Source organism: Poecilia latipinna, unplaced genomic scaffold, assembly GCF_001443285.1.
Source record: "Poecilia latipinna isolate Pla-1442-1.1 unplaced genomic scaffold, P_latipinna-1.0 Scaffold961, whole genome shotgun sequence".
NCBI lineage: Eukaryota > Metazoa > Chordata > Actinopteri > Cyprinodontiformes > Poeciliidae > Poecilia > Poecilia latipinna.
Window position 1 is genome coordinate 30453 of NW_015113577.1, and position 24635 is coordinate 55087.

Consider the following 24635-nt stretch of genomic DNA (forward strand, 5'->3'; position numbering starts at 1 on the left):
ATCAGATTGACACATAAGTAGGCTCAATCTACTTTTAATAACATGGGGAATACCACAATGACTAATGCCATGCTGGAAGAACTCTAAAAACAGCACGACCAAGAGCTGCAAACAAAGCATCAGTTTTTTACATTGCCCAGGGTTAAACTCCAACCTGATGTGATAAAAGACTGCTAACCTTCAAAGACGCTTTGCCATCCATTTTCCTGCGTAGATCTACTTCCAAGGATTGATCCCTCCGTCTGTCTCCTGAGGAGGGATCATATACTACTCTGTAAATAAGGATTCAGCCTGCACTGACAAACAGCATTGTGCAGGGGTATCAGGCCTAGGATCTAATATCGTTTCTCAGCAATACATTCAGATTTGCTTATTCTGAAAAGTCTGAGTAAAAGTGAAGCGATAGATGCTGTCTAGAAATCTAATTCTGCTTGAATTTTAGAACTGGATTATACATTTTTTGAGGTTTACATCACTGTCCGTTTAACTTGAGGTCACTGACTTAACTAAGAGATTGTGAATTTAACTGAAGTATCTTAACAAATATCATCTCGGTGCTTTTCAAAGAGGTTTGTTAACATTTTATCAAGTCTGAACCAGAGCTCATGGATGCTGGCAGATTAAAAAAAAGAAAAGAAACAGTCATGCTTCATTTCGATCGTCCATCCAAGGGCTGATTTTTTTATTTTAACACCAGATGCAAATCTTGATTACATGTTATGGAAATCTCTACATGGGCCACCAATCTTTTTTCACTTTCACAAGTGCAATGTTGCTTTTATTGAGCTTTTGTACAGATTTTATGTTGCTTTCTGTCAACACATTCAAATCAGTCGACTAATGTTTAAGTTTACCTTTCACTTTATTTTTAGAAAAGCATGATTCTGTCAAGTAAATGCTACATGACAACAAAAGGAACCAAATCTGCTGATGTGAATTTTATTGTCTTTTGCATAATGTTACCTTACAGTCCACATGGCTGTTTTGGAGTGGCATAAAGTTCTGTGCCTCCTTGATTCAATTATAATTTTAGCATGTTGTATTTATTTTATAATCACTGTATTTATTTTTGCAAAGATACACTGATCAGGCTGATGAGAAACTGACGTGATGATATTCCTTTTGACATCTTCTGACTTTTTTCTTTCCTAAATAGAATACCACGTGACAAAAGAAAAAGTTGGTTCTTTGATACACTTCATAGTAATACATGAATGCTCTTGATTGATGGAATGATGGAGATAAAGTGTTGGGAGTTCTTAGTTTCATTGAATGCTTTTAAGCAAATAAGAAAATAAAGTTCTGCACTCTTTAGTGTTTCCACTGAACAGATCCAGTGAAGGGCAAATGGGCTCATTCTAATATCTGAATGATTTCTTGGTACATTTCTACTTATTTATTATTTTTAGTTGCTACTCAGTAGGTAACTTTACAAAATAGGGTTTCCAACAAGCCTTTGAAAACATAGAAAGAGTAATAGTTTATTTATACTTTTGGGTGTCTGTGTCAAAAGGGAAAAAACAAAACAAAACAAAAAAAACCCAGAAGAGTCTTTGCAGGTTTTAGCAGCATATCTAACTGGGTTTAGGGGGCAGAAATGCTTGTGGCAATTAGAACGTGCCAACCTGGATATTACATACACGAAATAATGAGCCCAAAAGACAATTGCTGTAATAAATTTGAGTTCATTAAATTACAATGTAAGATGGATCGGATGTAGTCAAAGGGATGTCTAAATCCTATCCCAATCAGCTTGAGGTCTCATTGAGGAAATTTTTTGAGGATTGTTCGGGTTTCCTTTGCCGTTTGGAGATGCTGGAGTCTCTGTGCATCCTTTTTTCTCAGTAATACATAGCCAACACAGCATTACCTGAAAAAAAAAAATGTAGTCATCTGTGGATTAACTTATCTGATGTGACTGCTAATGGCTTTACTACAGGAATTTGAGGATTTGACTGATGTCACTGCTTAGCTACACGTAACCTCACAACCGATGAAAAACGGGGTGTGCTGCATGAAAAGCAGTTCCATGGACTTCACACTGCAGAGCACTTAATAAGTAAGTAAGTAGGTCCTTGTCCTTTTCGTTGAAGATTCTAGAGACACGATCAGAAGCTCAACTAAGCTTACTAAGGCTAGGGAGCAAAAGTGTTAGACCACTGCTGTCTTCAGATGAAAGTCTTTTTTTTTCTGTTCTATTTGAAAAATCAAGGTACCAGAGCCTGAAGTGAAAACAAAGAGGCACAGAATCCATATTGCTTCAGGTGCAGACTGAAGTTTCCACAGTCAGACTTGCTTTTGCAGAGCCATGTTATCTGCTGGTATTGGTCAACTATGCGACTTGGTACCTGCCCAACAATTACAAAAATCCCAGTACCATTAAAGAGTATGGACCCAGAATGTTCGATTGGTCATCAATCAAACCTGAACTCCACAGAGAATCTATGGAGTATTGTCAAGAGAAAAATGAGATATACCGGAGCCGAGGCTGCAGCTAAAGGCTGCTATTAAATCAACCTGGGCTTCAGAAACACATCAGCAGAGCTGTAGACTAATGCACAAAGAGACCCAACTGCAGATACAGTGTGGAATATGGAGACACTTTTCTGAAGACTCGCATTTCTATATGCAATTGTAATTCACAGATGCACACATGCTGTTCTTCATTTTGCAACGTCATTAACATGATGACGAATGATCACTACTCATGTTGCACACTGAACTATCGAATGCATCCGATGTAACAAACGTCGTGCTTTTTTTTCCTATAGGCAGAGGCGGCACTGGGCTCTTTGTTTTCCTGTCTCGGTTGTGTCACTCCTCGACCTTGGTGTTCTATAGCTGCTGGGGATGAGAGATGGTGTTAACACTTCTAAAGGCGTAAATCACCCATCTCTACCACTCTGTCCCCCCATCCACCCTTCCCCTGCGCTCTCTCCGCAATGTTGTTCTCTTCACTTGCTATCAGTGCTAAGAGGTGATTGGAGTCTTCCCGCTCTGATAATGGACCGCATGTACACAAGCCTCTCTTTTTCTCTCAGACACGCACCTTTTTACAGCCGCAGAGCTGAGAGAGAAAGCAAGAGGAGACTCATCAAGTAATTAAGGCCCTGGTGCTCCCTTGGAAATTAAAGGAATGGCCCTTTGCTCTGTTCTGTCTCTCTCCTCTGTCTCTCTCCTCATCTTCCTGCTGGGCTGATTGCTGTCTGGCTTCTTTTCTCACCTGAGTATTTCGCTCTCTCTCCGAGGCAGCCGAGGCATAGTGCATTGTGCTGGTGATTACCCCACTGTGGGTAATTGCGGCGGCTGTTTGCCCGATGTTATTTCCCCCACTCTCTGCATTCGCAGAGCAGACGCCTCCCTCGAGAAAGAAGAGTGGGAGTGCAGTTTCTTTTTTTTTTTTTCTTCTTTTTTCTTTTTGCTTTGTGTGTGTGTGCGCGCGCGTTTGTGTCTTATCGGGAGGGCAGAGCTAATAACGAGTGTGCTGCATGTGCTCCTGGGTGCATTTTATATATTTCTTTATAGACTCCCACAGACTGCTGGCTTGCATGTGTATCTGTTTCTGTTTGCAAGCATGGCAAAGCTCGGTGGGTCAAGCTCGCGGTCAGTTCCATCTCTCATGTCCTTGAGAAGAAAAGTGTGTCAGACACTACTTTTGCCTTGGATCGCCTTTCCTCCTTAATAGGAGCAGCAGACGTCAAAAAGAGCCGGCCCGCTTCACTACACCATAGCTTCTTTAACCCTTAAAACAGAGATCATCTGATATCCCAGCTGTGTCTGAAGGTATTTGCTGAAATAGAGTTAATCTGAAAAGCAATTAATTCATGTATTTTAAGCATTCCAGCAATAGATGACAGTCCAGATAAATTATTTTATGTGTTGATTTATTATAGGGGACTTTAAGTGGTTGACTCTTCATAGGTGAGCGGTTTTTATCTCCATCCATGGCTTCAGTAAGATCAGCTAAAGTACATTTGAAGAAAAAAGGATAAGTGATATGATTCAGGACATAAACACAAGTATTACAGTTCTTTCTTCTTTTTTTTTAACTTTAGTTTTATAACTTATGAACAGATAATTTTCTTCACAGTTTCAGAAAAAAAATGATCAGTTAATCAATTATATTGAGTATGTGACATCCAGAAGCTTGCTTCCACAGAGCAAACTTCTCTTTTAATGCGACTCTGGTATCGCCTATTTTGTAGGAGCTCTACCTCACATGTTGGAGATGTGATGAATGGGTTCCAGGACTCAAATGCAGGTCTGGAGCAGGCAGTGCAGACAGGTGACAAACTAAAAATACTTTATTACATCAGGAAATCCACCAAGGGCGCCTGCAAAGACAGGCATTCCAGAAACGTACACCAAGAAGTCACGGCGCAGTGTTGTAACACAAAATGAAGATGTTGACCAGACGTGAGAAAGAAGCAACAGACAGAAGGGAGAATCTGAGAACAAACATTAAAAATAATAGTGTATTTTCTGCAGACATAGCAGCTCAGTGTTGAGTAGGTGTGGTGATCTGCAAAAAGGAGCAGGGGGCTGGATTACTCTTCAAGAGTGGTATATTCAGTTTCATTATTGCAAATCTGATCTCGAAACCTGACCTGCTTTGCAGCAGCAAGTCTCCACTGATCAATGCTTTTAAAAAATGAAAAAAAAAAGACATTTTTTTGTGAGCTGACATCTGGAGCTCTATTTTTCTTTTTTACTTTATGTCGTGTAAAATAGGCAATCACACACATTCACTTACACAAGCTGACATGAATCGCTTGAATACAATTTCCCATTACACAAATCTGTTAAGATGATAATTGTTATTTGGAAATCAATTGTATTTATTAGCATTATGTATTTGGTAAGTTTTTGTTTTAAATTTTATTCATTCAGATATCATCTGCACAGTGAAAATGGATCAAGATTAAACTGTTTGGTCATCTACACAAACCTTGCACACTAACACAGGGATAATCAATCTAATGGAGGGCTTACAGTTTCCTCAAAAATGTATTCACAAGGATATATAGCTGACAGATCATGTGCCTAACTTAGCACTCTGCAGTAGTTCATCTTGCATTGTGCTTGTACTGCTGCAGCTCACAACAAAATCTTTGACATTCCCTAATTAAATCCAATTAATTAAATTCCATTGAATCTTATCCAACTTCAAGAACTCCCCCAGTTTAGATCTCATTTAAAAATACAGCCAAGCTCTACAGAATGTAAAATAAAAATAAACTAGACAGATTCATGAAAATTCTTATCGCCAAAAATTTTGATTCTGACACTTTATTTTCAGCATAGTTAATTATAACTACCACCAAGGCGACCTCACGTGTATTTTTTTTGAAATTATCAAAAAAAGAGAAGTAAAGATATGATTAAAATCCAGATCCCTACACAAGAATAAAAATAGCAAGACATGCATTAATAAATAAAAAAAAAATATTGATCACAAGAGTCAGGCAAATAAAATGAGCTATTGTGTCTTTTTTTAAAGTTGTGCTGTTTACTAACAACAGTTCATAGAGAAAAATGGTTTTTCCTCTGCTTTGCACTTCTTACTCTATGGTTTCAATCTACAAGTCATTTTTTTAAGAGGAAAAAGCCTCCTGTAATATTAAAGTTGTCTTGAATTAGGTTCATGGGGATTTCCTCGACTGGTTTCTGCCGCATTACAGCTTTGACAGTGTGGTCAACGTAATGCTTCGCTGGGATTTGGAGGGTTTTGGTGGTTTAGTTTAGAGATATAGTGAATCAGCCTCCTTTTTTTTCCGTTTTTTTATTTTTTTAATTTTTTTTATAGTGAGAAACCTCTGAATAAATAAACTCGGAGCAGTCTGGGCACAGGGAGCTCCCTTCTGAGCTGCCTCACTCCTAAAATAACAACAACAAACACATTCTAATGTGAATATGAATCAAGACAGTGGCTCTGCTCTCTCTGTGCCTGAACAAAGAGAAACTAATCCCGCTCCATAACGAGGTATCAAAAGGGTTATGGATCTAAAGAGTCAGCTGATATTCTTGTCAAGATGATCTCATGTTCTGCAAAAAAAAAAAAAAATAAATAAAAAAAAATATTGCAAATAATGCACACTGGCGTGCATTCATTTCTGTTAAGTTGTGCACATTAAGCACATTTGTGGTTGCTCCTGAAATCAATTGTTAAAGCATTGAACTGCTTCACAGCTGCATGTTTCCGGCAATCATTGTGCACGAAACGGCAGCTGCATCAAAATTAAACAAAAACAGGAGCTATAATTGTACAGTGCTCAGATATAAGCAATTAAACCCAAGCTCAGAAAGGATGAGGCATGTTTCCACAGCTGCACTGTGAAAACATGTCAATATTCTTGTTGTCTATGTACGTATTGATGCCATTTCCAGAAAAGTAATACAGGTTACTGTCATTTACGTCGGTGTTGATGTTAGTAAATCTTCTTTGTCCTGCTTTTAAAAGGAGATGGACCGTAGACAAAGACTGACTTTGAGGTGGGGGAACATAAGCATTGAAAACACAGAGAGAGATTTCTGCATTTGTCTTGTTACTTTGATTATTTTTTTTCAAATTTTATGCTTTTTAGAAGAATGCTGCCATCTGTTGGCCCCCTCACATCTAAAGCTGACTGTTCAGCTGCTGATCTTATAGGCGAATATTGCCCTGAAAATCCTCCGTATTAATTTCTGCTGGGAAAGTCCCTCTGAGAAACTGGACATCTTCATCCAGAAGTCCTGGACAAGTTGAACATGCAAAATTGATGTACAAAACTAGATTAATGTTGGAATTGTGCTACTTTAGATTAAAACCAAGAAGAAGAGAAAACCCCCCCCCCAGAAATCTTAATATAATATGAAATAAAACAAAAGTCCAAAGATTCTGGAAGAATATTTTAGAAGTAGCACACCAGGAGCAACATGGTTCACCACCAATGAAAATCTCAGTAAAACAGTTGTTTTCAATACAGCTGTCTGCGGACAGTCGAGACTCTGTAATTTGCTAGAGAAATTAAAACGTTAAAGCTAGGCCTTACTGGTACTCGGGTAATACAAAATAATTGGCTGAAGTTTAGAAAGCATTATGACTGGGTGTTGAAACAAACATCTAACTCATTTTCTTTCGCCCTACAAGACCTGGAAAATTCAAAGATCTCAGATAAGCTGAGCCTCGAGTGCCGTCTCAGCATTGATGCAGCTCTGAACAAGAGAAGTGAAAATAACGGTTATCTGGAGGTGCTATATCTCCTTCTCTTTTGCTTATAGTACTCCCTGAACACGTCGTCTCCATGCTAAATCATGGTAGCAATAAACTTTTGTTGGATTTCTTTGACAAACACAAGGAGTCAAATTAAAATCTGACACGCGACATGCATTCGTACTGTCCCCACCCAGAGCATGGTGCTACCAACACTATGTTTTACTGAGGATGCAGAGTAAACAGGGACACATTTACCATGTCCTCTTCTGAACAGAACAGTCAAAGTCATCGTTGCTCAGCTCTGGTAGCTCTGCTTCCTGAGCTATAGGCTGCAGCTCCTGCAGAATTACCAGAAGCCCCTTGACCGCGTCTCTTATTCTCCGCTTGTTAGTTTATGTGTCTTACTTTTTCCATTTTTAGAAGATGACTTGAACAGTTCTGTGTGGGATGTTCGAAGTGGCTGTGTTCTTTGGTCTCCATGATGATTTTTCTCTACTCATGTTCTCCAACAAACGTTTCAGTCCTTGACAAAACAGTTTACATTTGTTTAGAGATGAAAAAAAACACTCACTTGTGGATGAGATGGGAGTCTTCTTCAGTAAGGTCAAGTTAAGTTTTTGCATAGCAGATTTACTGCATTTTCAAGTTTTCTGTGTCTCCATCACGAAACCCAGAAAATCAGATGAGAAGCTAAGATTGTTTGACAAATGTTTCAGCTGTTTTTTCCTGCAGCCACATTTGTAATTAAATTACATCTGAGGAGATGCTCTGAAGTAAAAACATAACATTTTGCATTGTGGTGTCAAAAATTCCAGTCCCTTTTATTCCTAGTTTTGGGCCCTTCTCACCACGTACTTGATGTGAAATGTGACATATTTAATCTCTGTCTCCTCCTCTGAGCTGAATTTGGTGACCTCATGGGGATGTAAATAATTTATGTACATGGATAAAGAGCAGAGGATAGATGAAGGGATCTCTGATATGCAGTAGAGAGCCTTCCATCACCTCCCTCTGAAATCCATCAAACGCACGTTGCCGTTGCTCCGTCCGTCCCCAGTCCGAGGGTACATTTCGGGCTCGAGAAATCACAGCAGCTTCTTCATCTCGGCTGCGTGAACAAGCGTCTGAGAAGAACACAGACTGGAGAGCAGCAGAAAGAGAGATTTCATCTTCTTGAATGTAGGTCAGGCAGCCCCAGTCAGTCTCAAAGCCTGAGAGAAGAAGCTGGCTGTGTGCGCACACACATCGCATGAATAAAGCATGTTTCTCTCTTGTAATAAGTGCCTATATGTGAGCACTCCCTTATCTTTGCCACATGTCTTTCAGTATATAATATTTGCATTTCTTGTGTGTGTGCTAATCATGCCACGTTGCGTTGTTGTACATTTCCATACACTGGGTTTCATTGTGGTGTGTGGGAGTCTTGCTTTGATAGATAAAGAAGCTCAGTAAAGGCCAGACATGATCTGTTTTCTCAGAGGAAAAGACTATGAGAAAATCACACTTTAAACACACACACCTGGGATTCTGGGTCTGAGGAGAGTTCCTGCGGTCCTTTCTAACAAATGTGAAGAATATCCGTGTCTGTGTGTGTCTGTGTGTGTTCCCATTACAGCTGAAGGCCAATTCTTCCTGTCTGTCGCTGTCCTTGGTGCTTAAACCTGCAGACTAGAAAGAAGCTGAACAGCCCCGTACACTGTAAGCACCACCAGTATTTACAGGGGCACACATTGCGTTGATGCTTTTGAACGCTGTCTGGTTTAATCTAATTTTTCCTTTTATTTCTGTCTTTCTATCATTCTTTCTTGCCTTCCTCCTCTCCTCTCACCTCCCTCATCTCTCTCTCTTTTTTTTTTCTGGTCCACACACACAAAAGAGGAATGTGGGCTGTGTCCTGATGAAGCGTCAGAGAGCTGTGATTTGTCATCAGCCTCCACATGAAGACCTTCATCAGAGGACAGACCCATCACTTACACTCTGATTATAAAGACAGAGAGGCCAGCGATGTGTGTGTTGTATTTTATGAGCTGGAAGCAGTGCTGCACATCGGCTGGGTTCATATTATCTGTGAACTTTGAACTGACGGAGGCTGCTTTTTTTTTTTTTTTTTTTTACTAATGAATGTGGACTGAGAGTGATTCACCTTGGTGGGGCTCAGTAACTGAGAGTTTTTGAATGTGCTTTGGCTGCTGCAAGCAGATGAGAGTTGCCCGCACTCTGGTTGGACAACTGCAGCAGCTCTTTGTCTGCTGTTTGTGTGCCTTGCGTTTAGGCTGTAGAATACGCTTTTTGTTAGTTATAAATGTAATATTTGCTGCATACCAGATGTTTTCCCATCATGACTGTTAATCCTTGTCAGAAGTCACATTTCTTCTTGGTTCGTTGACTCAGCCCAAGCAGTTGGGTAAGGATTTTCATCTTCCCTAAGATTAATTAAAATAACACCCTTGGGGATGGGTGCTTTAAATTTCTGATCATTTGGAAATTTATCCTCTGATTGCAGGATTTATCCATCTTTTACAGACACCAGCTGAAGCCACAGGTTAACCTTCATCTGAAGAACTGCAAAGCAACAAACAACCAAACAAGTATTTATGTTTGAACGTGTCCAAGCTGCGAACGGACATGTCTGCAGGTGTGCGGTTATTGTAACAGATTAAAAGAAGAAGAAGAAATTTAGCCATACAGCTTACCAGTTATTTAAAAAAAATGCGTCTCATTATATATAAAAACAAATAATTTCCTTGCAGCTACTGTATTTGATCATTGACGTTATTGTTTTAATGCTTTAACAATTGTTTCCACTATACTGATATAGTGTGTTTGTGGAAATACTATTGATTAGTGCTTGGAGGTCAGCATGACAAACATTTTACTTTGCACCAATGAAGTTGCTACCAACAACTGTCCCATTCCTATGAGTGACCTTTTTACGGATTATGCTTAAACCAGTAAGTGAAGAGAATAAACAAAACTTTATTGATAAATGGGTTTTACTGGGACGTTTTTCAGTCAGTTTTTGACTGAAATGGCACCATAAAAACTTTCGAATTTGACCATATTACGATAAAGTACATGTGAGCAAAAGGAACAAGAGAGAAGCAAATCAATGTAGGAAGTTGGCAGAGAAGAACTTAATGAATAATATGCTAATCATCACATGACATTCCCAACTTTTGAAATCTTTTTTTTTATAAGACTTTATCTTATGAAATATTAATGCACCTGAACTATGAGAGCATAAACTAAGTTGTGAATTTTAAATAGTAAACGATAAACAAGAATAAATCCATTTTTAATCTTTGAGAACTGAACTTTGAGCTAGTTCTTTTAAAGTTTGACAGGAATGGGATTTATTTTTGCCAGAAGTTATCTAAGCTCCAATAGATTTTGTCAAATACGGTTTAGGAACTAGGTGTGTTTTACCACTAGAGACACTCTTTTTATCTGAAGTTATACATATTTTATATTCACAAGGTAGCACATACCAGTAACCAAATCCACTTTGCGTTTGTTTTATTGCATTCTTTTTTTTTTTTTCTTTTTTTTTTCTTCATAAAAATGCTTTTGGGGCGCTCCAGAGGCTGTAATCAAATACAAACCAGCCTTTGATGCATTTTTCATGAAACAAAAGACAGCAGGGCTGCAGTAGTAAATGAAAATATAGCACGAGTGTCCCATTGTTTCCCATTAGGGCTTCCTGTTAATAGCCATTTTGAAAGTTGTTTGCGCTGTCCCCTTACAAGCCCGCTCTCTCTGTTTCCACGCTTATTATGTACACTACAAAGGGAGAGGAAAGCAGAGGTGTGTGGCATGATGAAGAGTAGAGGAGGAACCCCTGCCGGTTGAAAGTAAAGTCCGTGTGTGTACGTAAGCACAGCCTTTTACATAACGCCTGACTTGAGCTCAGCCGGAGCTTGCGTTTGTCCTGAGGGACCGGCTTTTGTTTTGATTTAAGCTGCTTTGAGATAGGTGGGGAATGACTGTGTGAATGTGTGTGTGTGTGTGTGCGTTACCGTCCGTCTGGCGGTCTCCCTGTGGGGGCCCTCCTTCTTCTTTGTGATTCTCCCTGTTCACCATCAACACCTCATCTGTTCCCTGCTGTACATCTTCTCAATTAGCAGCAGTGGAAAAGAAAAAAAAAGCAGAAAGAAAGAAAGGGAGATAGTGCTCCAGCATGCTCAATACTAACACCTTCATCTCTTCCATCTTTATCTCTTTTGGAGCTTTAGGTTATTTTATCTTTACAGCAATCGACCCCCACCTCATTTTTTATTTTTTATTTTTCCTGCTTCCTATTTGCTCCTTCAGCTCAGCCAAGGATGGAGAGCTGAGGAGAGAAATCATGGAGGCAGGCACGGATCATTAGCTATATTTGTCCCCACTTCCTGCTGCAGATGATAGATCTAGCTAATTACCCCATGTTGCCAAGCCTATCGCACACGACACACGACCGTCGTTATGGCGGAAATCAGTGTTCGCTCTGCCGCGTGCCGCATAGCTGACGCTATATGACTATTCATGAGCCTGGAGTCAAAGGAGTAGAGGAAATTTCAAATTCTGTCATGGCTGTGCCTGAATGTGATTGTTCTGGAAATGATTTTAATGATGCATGCTCTCCCTCTTCTTCCTCCCGCCCCCTCTCCCTCCACGTGTAGAAAATGAGTTTGGAGGAGACGTGGTGAGCCGTTCATCTATAGCTGAACGTCAGAGCATCACGGTGGCAGAAGGAGTCGGGACCAAAGAGCTGTCTGAAGTCCAAAACATTTCAGGTAGATCTTTCTGTCTGCACGCGTGATCCGCTTCGGCTTCCACAGTTCACACACAATCACGTTTCTCAGGTTCGTTCAACGATCAAACTCTGCTGTTTATATTGTTCTCAAAGAAATTCAGATGAATCTAAAACATATCAGTACAACAGCCTGGCCTTCAATAATAATTGTAAAAGTAATTTTGGAAATTATGGGGAAAAAAGTAAAATAAGACACTTGGTTACTTTGTGTGCTGTTTGTTTACCAAAACCCAACTTTTTCATGATCAGTCATCCTGATTTTACTTTTTTTAGTTTGTTTCTTGTGACGAGGAGGAATAGATTTCCAGCTCTGTGAATGGCTTACAGCAGGTGCCATTATTGAGAGGACAGGGTCTGCTGATAAAATTAATTTAGATTTTTTTTTCTCTCTCTCTCTCTCTTTTTTTTTTTTTTTTTGATTTTTCTGTGATTTTTTTTTTGACAAAGCTTCCAGATCAGTTCCATTTTGTCTGCCTGTTGGATCACAACTGTTTGATTTGACACAAAAATGCGAGATTGACTTTAAATTAAAAAAAAAAACAAACATTTAAAGTAATTTAAAATTGTGATAGTACTGGCTTAAAATTTGCATTTAAAGTAAGAGTTCTGCAGATGTTCAATACGTTTTTGTAGTGGAATTCTGTCAAAATAGATTAGAAATGTTCATAAAGGGAATTAAAGTTCAAAATGGCCTAATGCCAAACATTTAATGACAATATTACAATACATTTTATATGAAGCACCTTTCAGAACAGCCAAGGACACTGTACAAACAAGTTGGTTAACAAACGTATTGTGACACTTTTGGATATGAAGACCCTCTAAAATCAACATTTACTAAAGTAGATCTGCACCAACCAGAATTATTTAGACAAATATTTTCTTCTGTCAAGCTTCATATATATATGAAAAGACTAAACCAAGTAAAGAAACACAGAAATAAGAAAAGAGTAGAAACACAGAAATAAGAAAAGAGTAGAAACAAAAAGTGGAGGCAGGGAGGATGGAAGAAATGTCATTAGTAAGAAAGGAAACCTCTTAGTAAGGTTCCTGTCTTCCTTGAAGGAAGACGGGAAGAAGAGAGGGCAACACAGCAATGGAAAGTTATGAAGGACAGATGGAAAGGAAGGATAAAAGGTAGGAACAAAAGAAGGATGGGAAGGACACATAATAGGAATGAAAGAAGAAGAAACATAATAGGTAGGAAGGAAGGAATGTCGTAAAATAGTTAAGAAAAAAGATCACGAGGGCAGAGGGGAGGAAAAACACAACATCTTCTGGACTGTTTGGGAACTCTGTGACTCTAAAAACAATCTGTGCTCTTCATAGATGCTCTCTTTCCAGTAAAGTTGAGCTTGTATCATTTTCTTTCCACTTCACAACTGGTATGTATCACATCAAGCTCCTACAAAGTACAGTACACTGAAGTTTGTGGTTGTTGCAGGACAAATGTAGAAAAACTGTTGTAAACACTTGTGGAAGGACCTCTATGCATTCTGTGCAGAAAGGCCTTCACTACAGCTGCATTTTGGCATCACCAGGCCAGCTGATAAATAGTTTTATTGTGCTCAAATCACAGCTTTTCTCGCTCTAACCGCTTTTGAGTGCTGCACAGCTGCCCTTCCCCAACCAACCACAGCCATTTTCCACAGTATTTAGGAATCAGTGCCAAATTTTGGCCCGTCTGCCTCCGTCACTTTCACCCTCTTTCTCGCTCAGCAGCCACTCCGATGTTATCGCCACAACCCTTCACACTAATTCAGATGCACTTAGCATCGCTCAGGCACATGTGTTTGCTGTCACTACACGATGCATGGTGTAAATATGTGTTTGAAGTGAAATTCGATAATGCCTGTGCAGCTTTGCACTGCAGCTCTGTGCAGAACAGCAGCCAGCCTGTGAATGTGAGCATGTGTGTGACTTAAGGTGGAGCTGGGAGCCACATGACTGAAGCACGTTCTCCCAAAAACTGACAGTGACACAACGTGCTAAGACTGATGTCTGAGAGTCACAACTCCCTCATTACCCAATAGGAAATACTTCTACCATGCAACATATTGCAATAATAATAATAATAAAAAGTTTTATTTGTTGTAAAATCCATTCTTTTCAATCAAAATAAAAAACTTTTTATTGAAGACATTCCGCGCAAACGGTGAAGACCTACTAATAACAAGCAAAGCCATTTTAATTTACATTTTACTTTCTATTGATGCAGTCTTCGATCAGTGCAAACACACATGCTATTTAAACAGCTGCTGTTTGCAATGTCTCTGTGGAATCAAAAGTTTATTTTACCTCCCTCTGGATGACACTTTTTAAAGTTAGAGCAGAGGCTTTATATGAGTCTCTAGAAAGTGAAAAATCTTTGTGAAACATATACTACATGGCATGACTTTATGGAAAAAAAAAATAGATGTGTATGCAAATTAAAAACTTGTAACGACATTCCGACCATTGTAAAAACTAAAAAGTCAAACTGAATATGTCGTCCTGGAGTTTTTTTAAAATCCTGTTTGCTGCAGGTTTAAATAACTGAAGAGGAGGGAATGAAAAGGTAAATAATCCCATTTAAAGAATACAGTGATGATTGCATAAGTCAAATGTAATTTAAAAAAGTATGTTTTCGAAAACTCTTCACAATAAATTAATACCAGCCTTTTATTTATTTTAACATGTATTTTTGATCCTCTGCCTAAAATAATGACCCTAGTCATTTTTTTGCCTTTCTCTATTTATTTAATTACTTATTTATTTTTTCCTAAAACATTTTTTTTACAACAGAGGTGGTTATTTTATTTATTTTTACCAAAATGTAGAAAAATGGCCAAAGCTTTTTTTTGTTTCTACAAAATATGTTTTTATTTATTACCTTATAAATAAAGTAATTATTCTATTTATTTATTTATTTTTACCAAAATGTAGAAAAACAGCCAAAGCTCATTGTGAGAAACATACAAAATGGTACAGGTTTGATCATCTCTATGACTCTCGAAGCTGTGGGATCAACATAACTGTCTGTTTATTTGTCTCGGAATATAAAGCCATTGATCCAGGGGGTCTAATTGAGACACAGATGGGGGAAGGAGCGGGCCTCAACTAATCCTCAATAAGCACACTAACCTTCATTACAGCTGTGACATTTTTTCATGGGGTCCTAAGAGACAGTAAAAGCCAGACAGGGTATGAAGGGCTGCGACATACGATGAGCCACAGTGGCGTGCGGTACGTCAGAGGCCTGCGGGTTTCCTGGGCTCAGCTCTGACGAGAAAGTGGAGGCGAAGAATTTGCTGCTGTTGTTTTCAACTATTCAGCTGGACACAATGTTAAAGACTTAGTTACAAAAATCAGAACTGGTATGTGAGTGTGGACTTTTTTACATTTGTATTTAAATCCACAGCAAATCTTGTTCTTGTGTCTAAAAGCTTAGACTATTTATTTATTTCTTTATACCTGCTTTTCATTTTAATTCATTCAATCCCTAGGAACTGTTGAACCCAAATGCCGCATCAGTTCTTAATGGTTAAAACCAACAGCTAATATGTTCAAATCTTGCAGCTGACTTAAAGTCTTCTCTTAGATTCTTCTGTTTTCTCCTTGTTGTATTAATCTGCTGCCAAGCAAAGTGTCGAGCAACAGGAACATCAATGTACATGAAGCAAAACTGGAGTTAATACCAATACATCTCCACTGTGATGTGAGCCACTGATTATCTGGAAAAAAAAAAACATTCCGAAGCCTCGGCTTCAGCCAGCTGGCAGCTGTTGATTGCTGTTTCTGATCAGGAACAGATAAGTTTGGAGGACGGCATGCCAAGCACATCATAATGTTCCTCTTCAACATGTTCTACTTTATCCTTGATTTATTTTGAAAATGGAGCAGTAATTCACAAAATTAAATTTTCCACACTATGAATTCTCCCTTTGGACTACCCTTCAAGACCGTCAGATAAAGTAGATGTTTTCTTAGATCAGTAGTCATTTTCTAGCAAGTTTCTCCTTTAAAACGCAGCTGTTGAATTTTATTTACCATTTGTAGCAAAGGTTTGAAATACATTGTTGTTGTTTTTTTGTTTTTTATTTGTTTTTTGTTTTTGTTTTTTTTTTTAATGAAGGGCGCTGCTTGATCATTTAATTTACTTAATTAGGAAACATTTAATTAAAGCAAAATTTTGTCTTCTTATAATGTGTCACAAGCGATCCTGGTAATAAAACAGAGCTTTAAAAAAATTGCATCACATTGAAACTGATTTTTTTTTTTTGTTCTGTGACATTAAAAGGCACGATCTCTCCGCCCTACTGGAATGTTTATTTCCTAAAGGAGGATTATAAATGTTCTTGAACTGGAACAAACAATGTTGAAGTCCATTATTCAATAGCATAATAGATTTTTTCACAAAAGGTATACATTCAGAACAGCTACCTCTCCAAGGTCAAAGTACACAGTGGTGAGGAAAATTGCAATAAACCCAAGAACTCTATCTTTAATTGCTACATGCATCAGTTAGCATGCAAAATGTTAAAGCTCAGATGGAAAAAGGCTGAAAAAAAAACAGCTTGTTTGGAATGGCTTTCTGGAGAAAGGATGTTTTCTCTCGAATGTATGTAGCATCTTTATTTTGGTCTGCAATTGTTCATCTAAAGGAAATCACAAGACAGATTAAAAATGAAGAAAAATATGTTTTCCGCAGTACCTTGACTGGGAAGAAACCGGCATGGCATAGTTTTTGGGATTCACCGAGTTTGGTTTGTTTTACATCCGCATGTCCCAGATACTTTGCAGTTATTGAATTTATTACAAACTCCTATGTATACTAGATTATTCTAGAGCCAATGTAAAAATGTTGGACACAATGACTAAGAACGAAAAAAACAACAAAAACATCATGTTTTCAGTGGCCCAGTCAAAGTCCAAACCTCGACCTGATTAAAATGCTGTCACAGAAACTAATGCCAAATAAAATATCACTGACATGAGGCAATTTTATTACAAAAAGTAGACTTGAAAATGTCTAGACTATATTTTGAGAGACAGGTTAAGTCTTCATGTTAATACAGGCAATAGTTTAAACAATTGAATAATGGGATTTACTTATTTTAACCCACAATAATATTGAAAGTCATCATGAAATCTTTTTTTCCTCCATAACTGCAGCCATTTCTACATATAATGATATGTAGAAATGGCTAAAATTCACTTCCTCTTCTGATTCTTTGCCATAACCAAAAATCCCATATGTTGCTTCCTTCTTTTCTTCACTGAGAAGATTTATAAGCTATCTTTGTGTTTCATCTTTTTATTTTTCTCCCGTTGAAACATTTATAGGCATTCATAAAGAAACACACCATTAGTACTGAGAGGCTCTACAGTAAAGCAAGCATGCTGTTAATAAATCATGTTGAATAAAACGAGACACCCAAACACGGCCCCCGTCATCTTCCAATCCTGGCAAGCATGAATATTTAGAGGCATCTGGAAATAACAGAAGAATGTTCATTGGCATTCAAGTTCCTTCGCAATTTATGATCTGTTGTTGAGGTGATAAAGCTATATAGGAAAGAGATATGTAGGTCTGATAGCTGTAAAAGATGTCAGGAAAATGCTTACTCTGGTGTAAAAACAGCTTGAACGTCCTGGGTCATAAACCCGTTTTTAGAGGAAAAATCAACACAACTGCAAAATGAATATACAAAACAGTCTCGAGATTTCTTGGACATGAGAACAAAAGATGCCAAATAAAATTCACAATAAATATTTTTGGCATTATTTCAGCCAAAAAAGCAAGAAAAATGGTAAAATGTGAATATTCATTAAGCATATCCTTGAGCCTTTTTGGAATTGGGTTAACAGTGAAGATTTTGAAGGCAATTCCCAAACTTCAGCTCATCAGTTCTGGCAAAATATGAGTCTCTATGGAATTTATGTTGATTTTGAGTAATTTCCAAGAAAAAATAATTCACCCCTGGCAATTCAATCATTGTATTCACAGACCGCATAAGAAACATAGTCACTGTAATTATATGATGCTTTTGCATCATATAATTACAGCATTATAAAGCTGTAATTTTTTTTGTATCTTAGATCCAGATACAAAAAAAAAGAAGTAATTTGTATCTGGAATGAAAAATGTGAAATATAATATAAATTGACAAAATTATTAGTAAGAATACATTTTCATCAAAATCATTTTAGCGTCTTCAAGTTGATCCTAAAAAACTGTGGTGAAGTGAAAGCAACATTAATGGTTTAATATCACGGATGCAACAAAGCACCTCCCTGTAAATATACAGACAGATTACAAGTTAAGTACAGACATGACAGACAATACAAATAAGTTTATTTGAACTGTAAAAAAAAATCTAAGTAATCTCAACAGATTGCATCAAATGACGCACTTGCAGCATTCACTCGTCGAATGTGGTGACAGACATTGTGATACATTTACTTTGTCATCCCTCATACAGTAAGACTGCTACTGCTACTGTTCAGTAGCTTGCCATCATCAGTGTGTGAATGTGTGTGTGAATCGGGAATGACTGAATGTAGTGTGAAGTACTTTGGAGCACCATACAAGTACAAGACATTTACAGGCCATAATGAGCATGCATGTAGCGACAGTGGATAGGAAAAACTCCTATTTAACAGGAGAGAACCCCAGCAGAGCCTGACTGTGTGAACGGCCAGCAGTCTGGGGGTTTGAGAAGACGAAGAATATACAAAGGAAGCACTTTTCTTTAACATAATGCCTATGTTAAAAGATTAAAGGCAATAGTAGCTCTTTCAGTGGCATTTTCTTGGACAGAAATAGCCAGGTAAATATGCTATATGCTGGTTTCCATACTTGGTGAATAAAAAATAACACTACTGATGTCCTACTTCAGGAAGGTATCACAGCTAAACAGAACACTAGACACGATTTAGCTTTTATGAAGAAAAAAAAACAGAGAGAGAACACACAGCTGAAGGCTGAAATAACACTTATAATTAAAAATTGGAGAGTAGTAGGAGAATGTAGCAGAGTGAGAAAACGTGGATATTGTGTCCTCCAGCAGCCTAAGCCTGTAACTGCATAACTACATAGAGTGATTTAGGTTATCTTGAGCTTTTTCTCAGACAATAAACCTGTTTTTGAAGAGCAGACAATGTATGTATCCTCAGAAGAAGATTCCTACCTTCACCTACCTCAATGTAAAGATTACTAAAAGCTGTTTCAAATTTCATCACTTCAGCATAACATATATTGAAAGCTAAAAAAGCAACAACGGAAAAAAAACCCCTGGAAAATATGTGTGTTGGAAAATGGATGTGTACTCCAAAAAATATCACTTTAAAATTAGTCAGAGTACTTTATCGCATAAATAGTTAGAAGCAAGAGATCTCTAGAGCGCTTGCTTCCTCAAGAAAGCTGTGAGAGAAGACAAATCTCAGCTGGACCAGTCATTTCCAAAACGTTTCCACTGGGACACTGGAGGTCAATATACTTAACTGGAGAAGTATATTTAAAAGAAGGCTGGCTTGTCGATCAGAAGGATTGGATCTTACTAATGACACCACCGGGACTTTGGGGAATCATTTATTGACCTTTTGGAGAGAAGCTGATACTTTTTGAGTGAAGGAGAGACGTTTGGCACCCGGTGGTATTGATGGTTTCAAGAAAACATTTTTAGATTTAAAAGACTTTTACAAAACCTTTAAATTCATTTTTAGAATAAAAGTTAAATTCTGTTTAAATGATATGTGATTTGCCAAGTGCGACCTCAACGAATAAGGGTTACATATAAGCTAAGGACATCTTCTTGATCATGCTGTGGGATCTGTAACGTAACTCAACCCGCAAAATCTTTGTTCAACCGACATTTTCCCCATGTTCTTATGTCAAAACCAAACGTTCAATGTGTTTATTGTGACTTTATGTGACAGAACAACAAAGTTTTGCATATGTTAAACTGATTTGCACTTTTTCAAATAAAAATATGACGAGCGTGGTATGCAGTTAGTCGATAACTGCAAATACAATCTGGTTCAACCAATTGCCTTCAGAAGTGATCTAGTTAGTAGAGTCCATCCGAGTTTAATTTAAAGTCAGTTTGAATCCAGCGGCTCTCTGAAGGACTCCGAGGTTTATGAGATAACATGAGCTTGAAAACTAAGTATTCAGTAACTTGACAGAATATGGAAAAATTCACTGCAGTAAGCATAGGTACTTTTAAATATTGGGAAGACATATTTGGTATTTACACCTTGAATAGGGTTAAAATTATAATTGCATGTTTTATGTATGTAACCCTTCGCAAACTATTATTATTATTATTAAAATTCTGTTTCGAAATGGTTGCTGGCACATTCATTTTGCCTGATTTACTTATTTGAGTTAAGTATCTTACATTTTTTTACTTGTTAACGTAAATACCTTAAATTAGTAAGAGCTGAGATGTAATGTGGTCTGCAACTACAGGCTACATCGAATCCTATCTAATGCATGCTGGGTTCATGTCAATTCATCAGATGGGCTCACAACAAAGACTTCGGGTTACATCTATCCAGTAAGAAAATAAAATAAGAAAAATCGACTGTGCACTCTCTAAATCACTTTAATCATTCACACTAATGCTGCCCATCAGTCATCTACATGAAACCTTCTGGCACATCAGGTGTGAACTGAAATGCCTGACAGGGTGGAAATAGCACTCTGAACCGGAGAGAACATGTATCCAAATTAAAGATAATTTCACCGGTCTGTCTGTTGTGTTGAACAGCTTGTTTGTGCCTTTTTTGCAGATGGAGGTGGATGCAGACGATAAGCGCCATCGCACACGCTCCAAAGGTATCTGCACAGATACACACAGAAACACACACCTCTATTCAGGGTGACCTTCACTCTCCCAACACAAACGCGTATATGCACACAGATCCTGAGCAGTTACACTCCAGTTGCTTTCTCTCGCTGGTTCACTCCTCCTCTATCTTCGCTTTACATGTATCTAGCAGCAACAGAAGTCCACCTTCTCAACGCCTTGTTCAAAAATAAAACATTGGCAGGAATCGCAGTAGTACGCACCACAAATCGGACTAAACGGAGGGTTTCATTGAGTAGATACCTCTCATTTCCAGTTCACAAAACAATGGCTCCCTTTTATGTTGTTGACGAAGCTGAGGACGTGTGTTTTCAAAGTGAATAAAATTAAATGAAACATTAAAAGGCTGCTCAGTCCACTCTAGCAAGCTGAGATGATGCTCCTCTTGCTTCATCTTTTAATACCTGTGTTGAAGTACCTAACATTGTTTTCCCAAAACGGGGGGGAAAAAAAAAGAAGATACATTTAAATTCTAAAAATGTTATGAAAATCTCAAAAGTTATTTACTCCTCCAGCAAGATGTTGGCTCATAAAGTATGCTGATGACTATATAAGCTACAGTGTTTCCTTTCTTGTGTTAAACTGTATAACTTCCCATAGAAACATGACTAAATGTTCCTTAATTGTCAAGATGTGACATTGTGACTCATGGTTTCTGTCCAATATTTAGTCAAAAGTAATGTCCAAATATTCGATTTCTGCTGGCACCTGAAGCAGCACATTTGTTTCATCTAAAGTGCCATTGAAATTTTGAGTTGAGTTGCAATGGTTGTTTGTCGACAACAAAATGCCTCGGTGGTATGACGAGGTTATAGAGTTGAATTTATATTTGCAAAGAAAAAAAATAAGTAAATAAATCGCAGCTGTTCATCACTACACATGTCCTCCAACCAAACTGCCACACATGACTGCAAATTGACTTACACTCAGGCTATTTCCCTTGGCAATTAACTCACTGAAATATGAGTTGTGCTCTTACCACAAAGATGCCCTTTGGATATCATGAAAAAGTTGCATTTAATATAATTAATTTTAACCTTAATTTCCAACGAGTACGGGCATATGTGAACTTATGGACTGAGAAGAATTCAGGTGTAACATCAGCAAAGTGATACGTAAGTCAGGCATGTACAAAATTACAAGAATAACATACTGTATTGTAGGGGCAAAATTACAACACAAAATACTTTTCAATTATCAAAAGATGGCAAAAATCAACTCGGCATGATACCTGTACAGACAGTTAGTTCAATGGGAGGAGATGTTAGTCTTGTAAAACACAGTTGACAACTTGGATCTTTTCCTCATCTTGGTTCAGTGTAGACATTGTTTAAAAGTCTCAATCTTGATTTAGATCATCATGACTGACATTCACTAAAATTTCACTTTTATAAATAATGTAACTCCTTTTCGGTTTGGATGTGTAGACAGAATGTGCCTAAGCAAAATCTTGACTGTTGTTGTACATTTAAGATCAAATTGCACCTGCTTTTTTTGGTCTGAAAGTCAACATTTATTTGACATTCAAATCTGTTTTGGATTATAATTATAGCCAACATTCAGCAGGTGAAAACAAGAATATGAAGGGACTGATCTCATAATTACAACCCTATCACTTTTAAATCCCGAGTATTGTCAATTTTTATTTTACAAATACAAGCAAATCTGTGTCCCCAATAATCATCCAGATATAATCTTACAGTGTTGTGTCATTTCTACTTTTACAAGCAAAATGCACGTGTTGGCATGATAAAAGTGTCCGACTGTCCTTGGAATCTACAATTCATATGAAAAAATCAAAAAATCTGTTCTCTATGCATGACATATAAATGAAATTACAAAGACGAAATGATTTAATGTTTGGAAAAAAAAAAAGCCAAGGTCTGAGGCAAAGCTATGTAAAGATTTAAATGAGGTCTGTGTGCAGCCTCAACATTGATGGTGTATCTGTTGCTCAGTGGATTGCTATTGATGAAATGACTTGTTCTTAAACGTCAAACATCTGTGATGTGTGTCAATTTCAAATGACACCATATCTCTTCTGAAACTGTATGAGATGATTTGTATATTGCTTCTTAGATGAGGTGCCCAAGATGAAAAATCTGGTCTTTTATCAAATGCATTTGCTTAAATTTCTCATTAAATTTGTAAATTTTGCCAAAAATTCTACTTTTATGTGACCCACCAAGTTATGCTTGTGGGTGGTCAAAACCTCTTGCCTTGGAAAGTTATATAAATAAATAGATTAGATGGTGGTTGTCACCTGTTGGATGGAAAAAAAAAATATATAAAAAAAAACAATAAATGAAGAAAAAAACGTGTATAAATTAGCATGTAGTACATGCTAATTTATTAAAAGTTATTTAATCTAAGCTATTTAAAAATGTTAAACACAATACATTTGTATTTGTGAACAGAAGTAATGAAAATATACTTTTTAACATCAAAATAAAACAATTTTTATTAGACGCTGACTGACTAATTCCCACATGTTTCCAGCTTTAAGTGTTTCAAGTGTTTCACGGTTAATTTATTTTATAGCAAGCCTACGCAGACGAGAAGTCACAGAGATCAACATTTCAGCAGGTTCCCTTTATGTGTGTTACGGCTTGTGTGTTCAGCTGGAGCCGGTGCCGTTTCATGATTCTCTCCTTCTCTCTGCTTCTCCCTCAGTGCCTGTGGATCCAGCATTAACAGAACTTTTCAGGTCAGTGAGAATGGAAAAGCGCATGGCGCTCATGTACGCACACACACACACACACACACACACACACACACTCTCACGCAATCGCACAATTTGCCTATTGTTGTCTCAGCGCAGAGAGTTAGAGAGTACCAGTCACCTTATTACCAGACGGAGATGTTTCCTCTTTTTCTCCTCTGTTTGTCCTCACATGTGTGGCAGAAGTCTGATCTACCATTTTTCTTTTTTTCTTTTGTTCCTCTTTATTTTTCTCTTCAAGCCAGCTTTGTAGAGTGAAAGTCTCTTTCTCTGCCTTTGGCATCTTCATTGTCAGAACACATGATTGGAAGAAAACTGACAAAACAAGCCACAATTTGTTGCAAGTTTTGCCAAGAATTTGATGATCTGCTTTAAAAAGTGAAAAAGCTATCAAAGCCAACTCTGCGTTAAAAAAAAAAAAAAGTAATCGTTGTGCCACCCTTGGTCGCAACAACTGCTTTTACGCATTTATGATAACTGGCAATGTGTGCTCCACCTCACTATGGAGGAATTTTTTTTTTATGCCATTTGTAAATGGACTTATTGGTGGGTTAAGTATCACTGCCTTGGTCTGAGGGTTGAATGGTTGGATTTTCTGGTATCAAGCAGAATGTGTGGCTGAGAATTCATTCAAGTCATCCAGCTGCAGACCAACACATTACCACCACCATGTTGGACTGTTCTTTGAGTCTCTGGGTTAGTTTAAACCAAATGTAACGGACCAAATGTAACAGGGAGGGGATAAAAGCTCCTCCTTCCTTTTTTTTTTCTCAGTAGTCCACAGAACATTTTTCCAAAAGTCTTGGAGATCATAATTTTTTTTTTTTTTTCTTTTGCTGTTTTGTGGCAAATTTGAGAAAAGCCATTTGTCCAAGCAAGTGGCTTTGGTCTGGGAACTTTTCCATGGAAACCATTTTTCCTCGCTCTCTTTTATTGTTGAATCATGGAATCTAGGTTTTCCATCGGCAAGCATGTCCAGATTTTATATTAAGTTAGGATTTTTTTGTAACCTCCTACTATTCAGTGCACTCTTGAAAGAATTTTGGTAAGCTGGAGCCTCCTGGAAAGGTT

At 37.7% G+C, this 24635-nt stretch overlaps 1 protein-coding gene across 5 annotated transcripts in view; it reads left to right on the forward strand.

Moving 5' to 3' along the window:
• LOC106958095 (myelin transcription factor 1-like protein) overlaps positions 1–24635 on the forward strand; it is a 133927-nt gene that overhangs the window by 29078 nt on the left and 80214 nt on the right. For all 5 annotated transcript variants that reach the window (XM_015049837.1, XM_015049835.1, XM_015049840.1 and 2 more), the window contains exons 2-4: positions 11854–11967; positions 20766–20811; positions 23516–23549. In XM_015049837.1, the coding sequence (XP_014905323.1) occupies positions 20766–20811; positions 23516–23549 (80 nt within the window). In that variant the 5' untranslated portion in view covers positions 11854–11967. The remainder of the gene's footprint in view (positions 1–11853; positions 11968–20765; positions 20812–23515; positions 23550–24635) is intronic.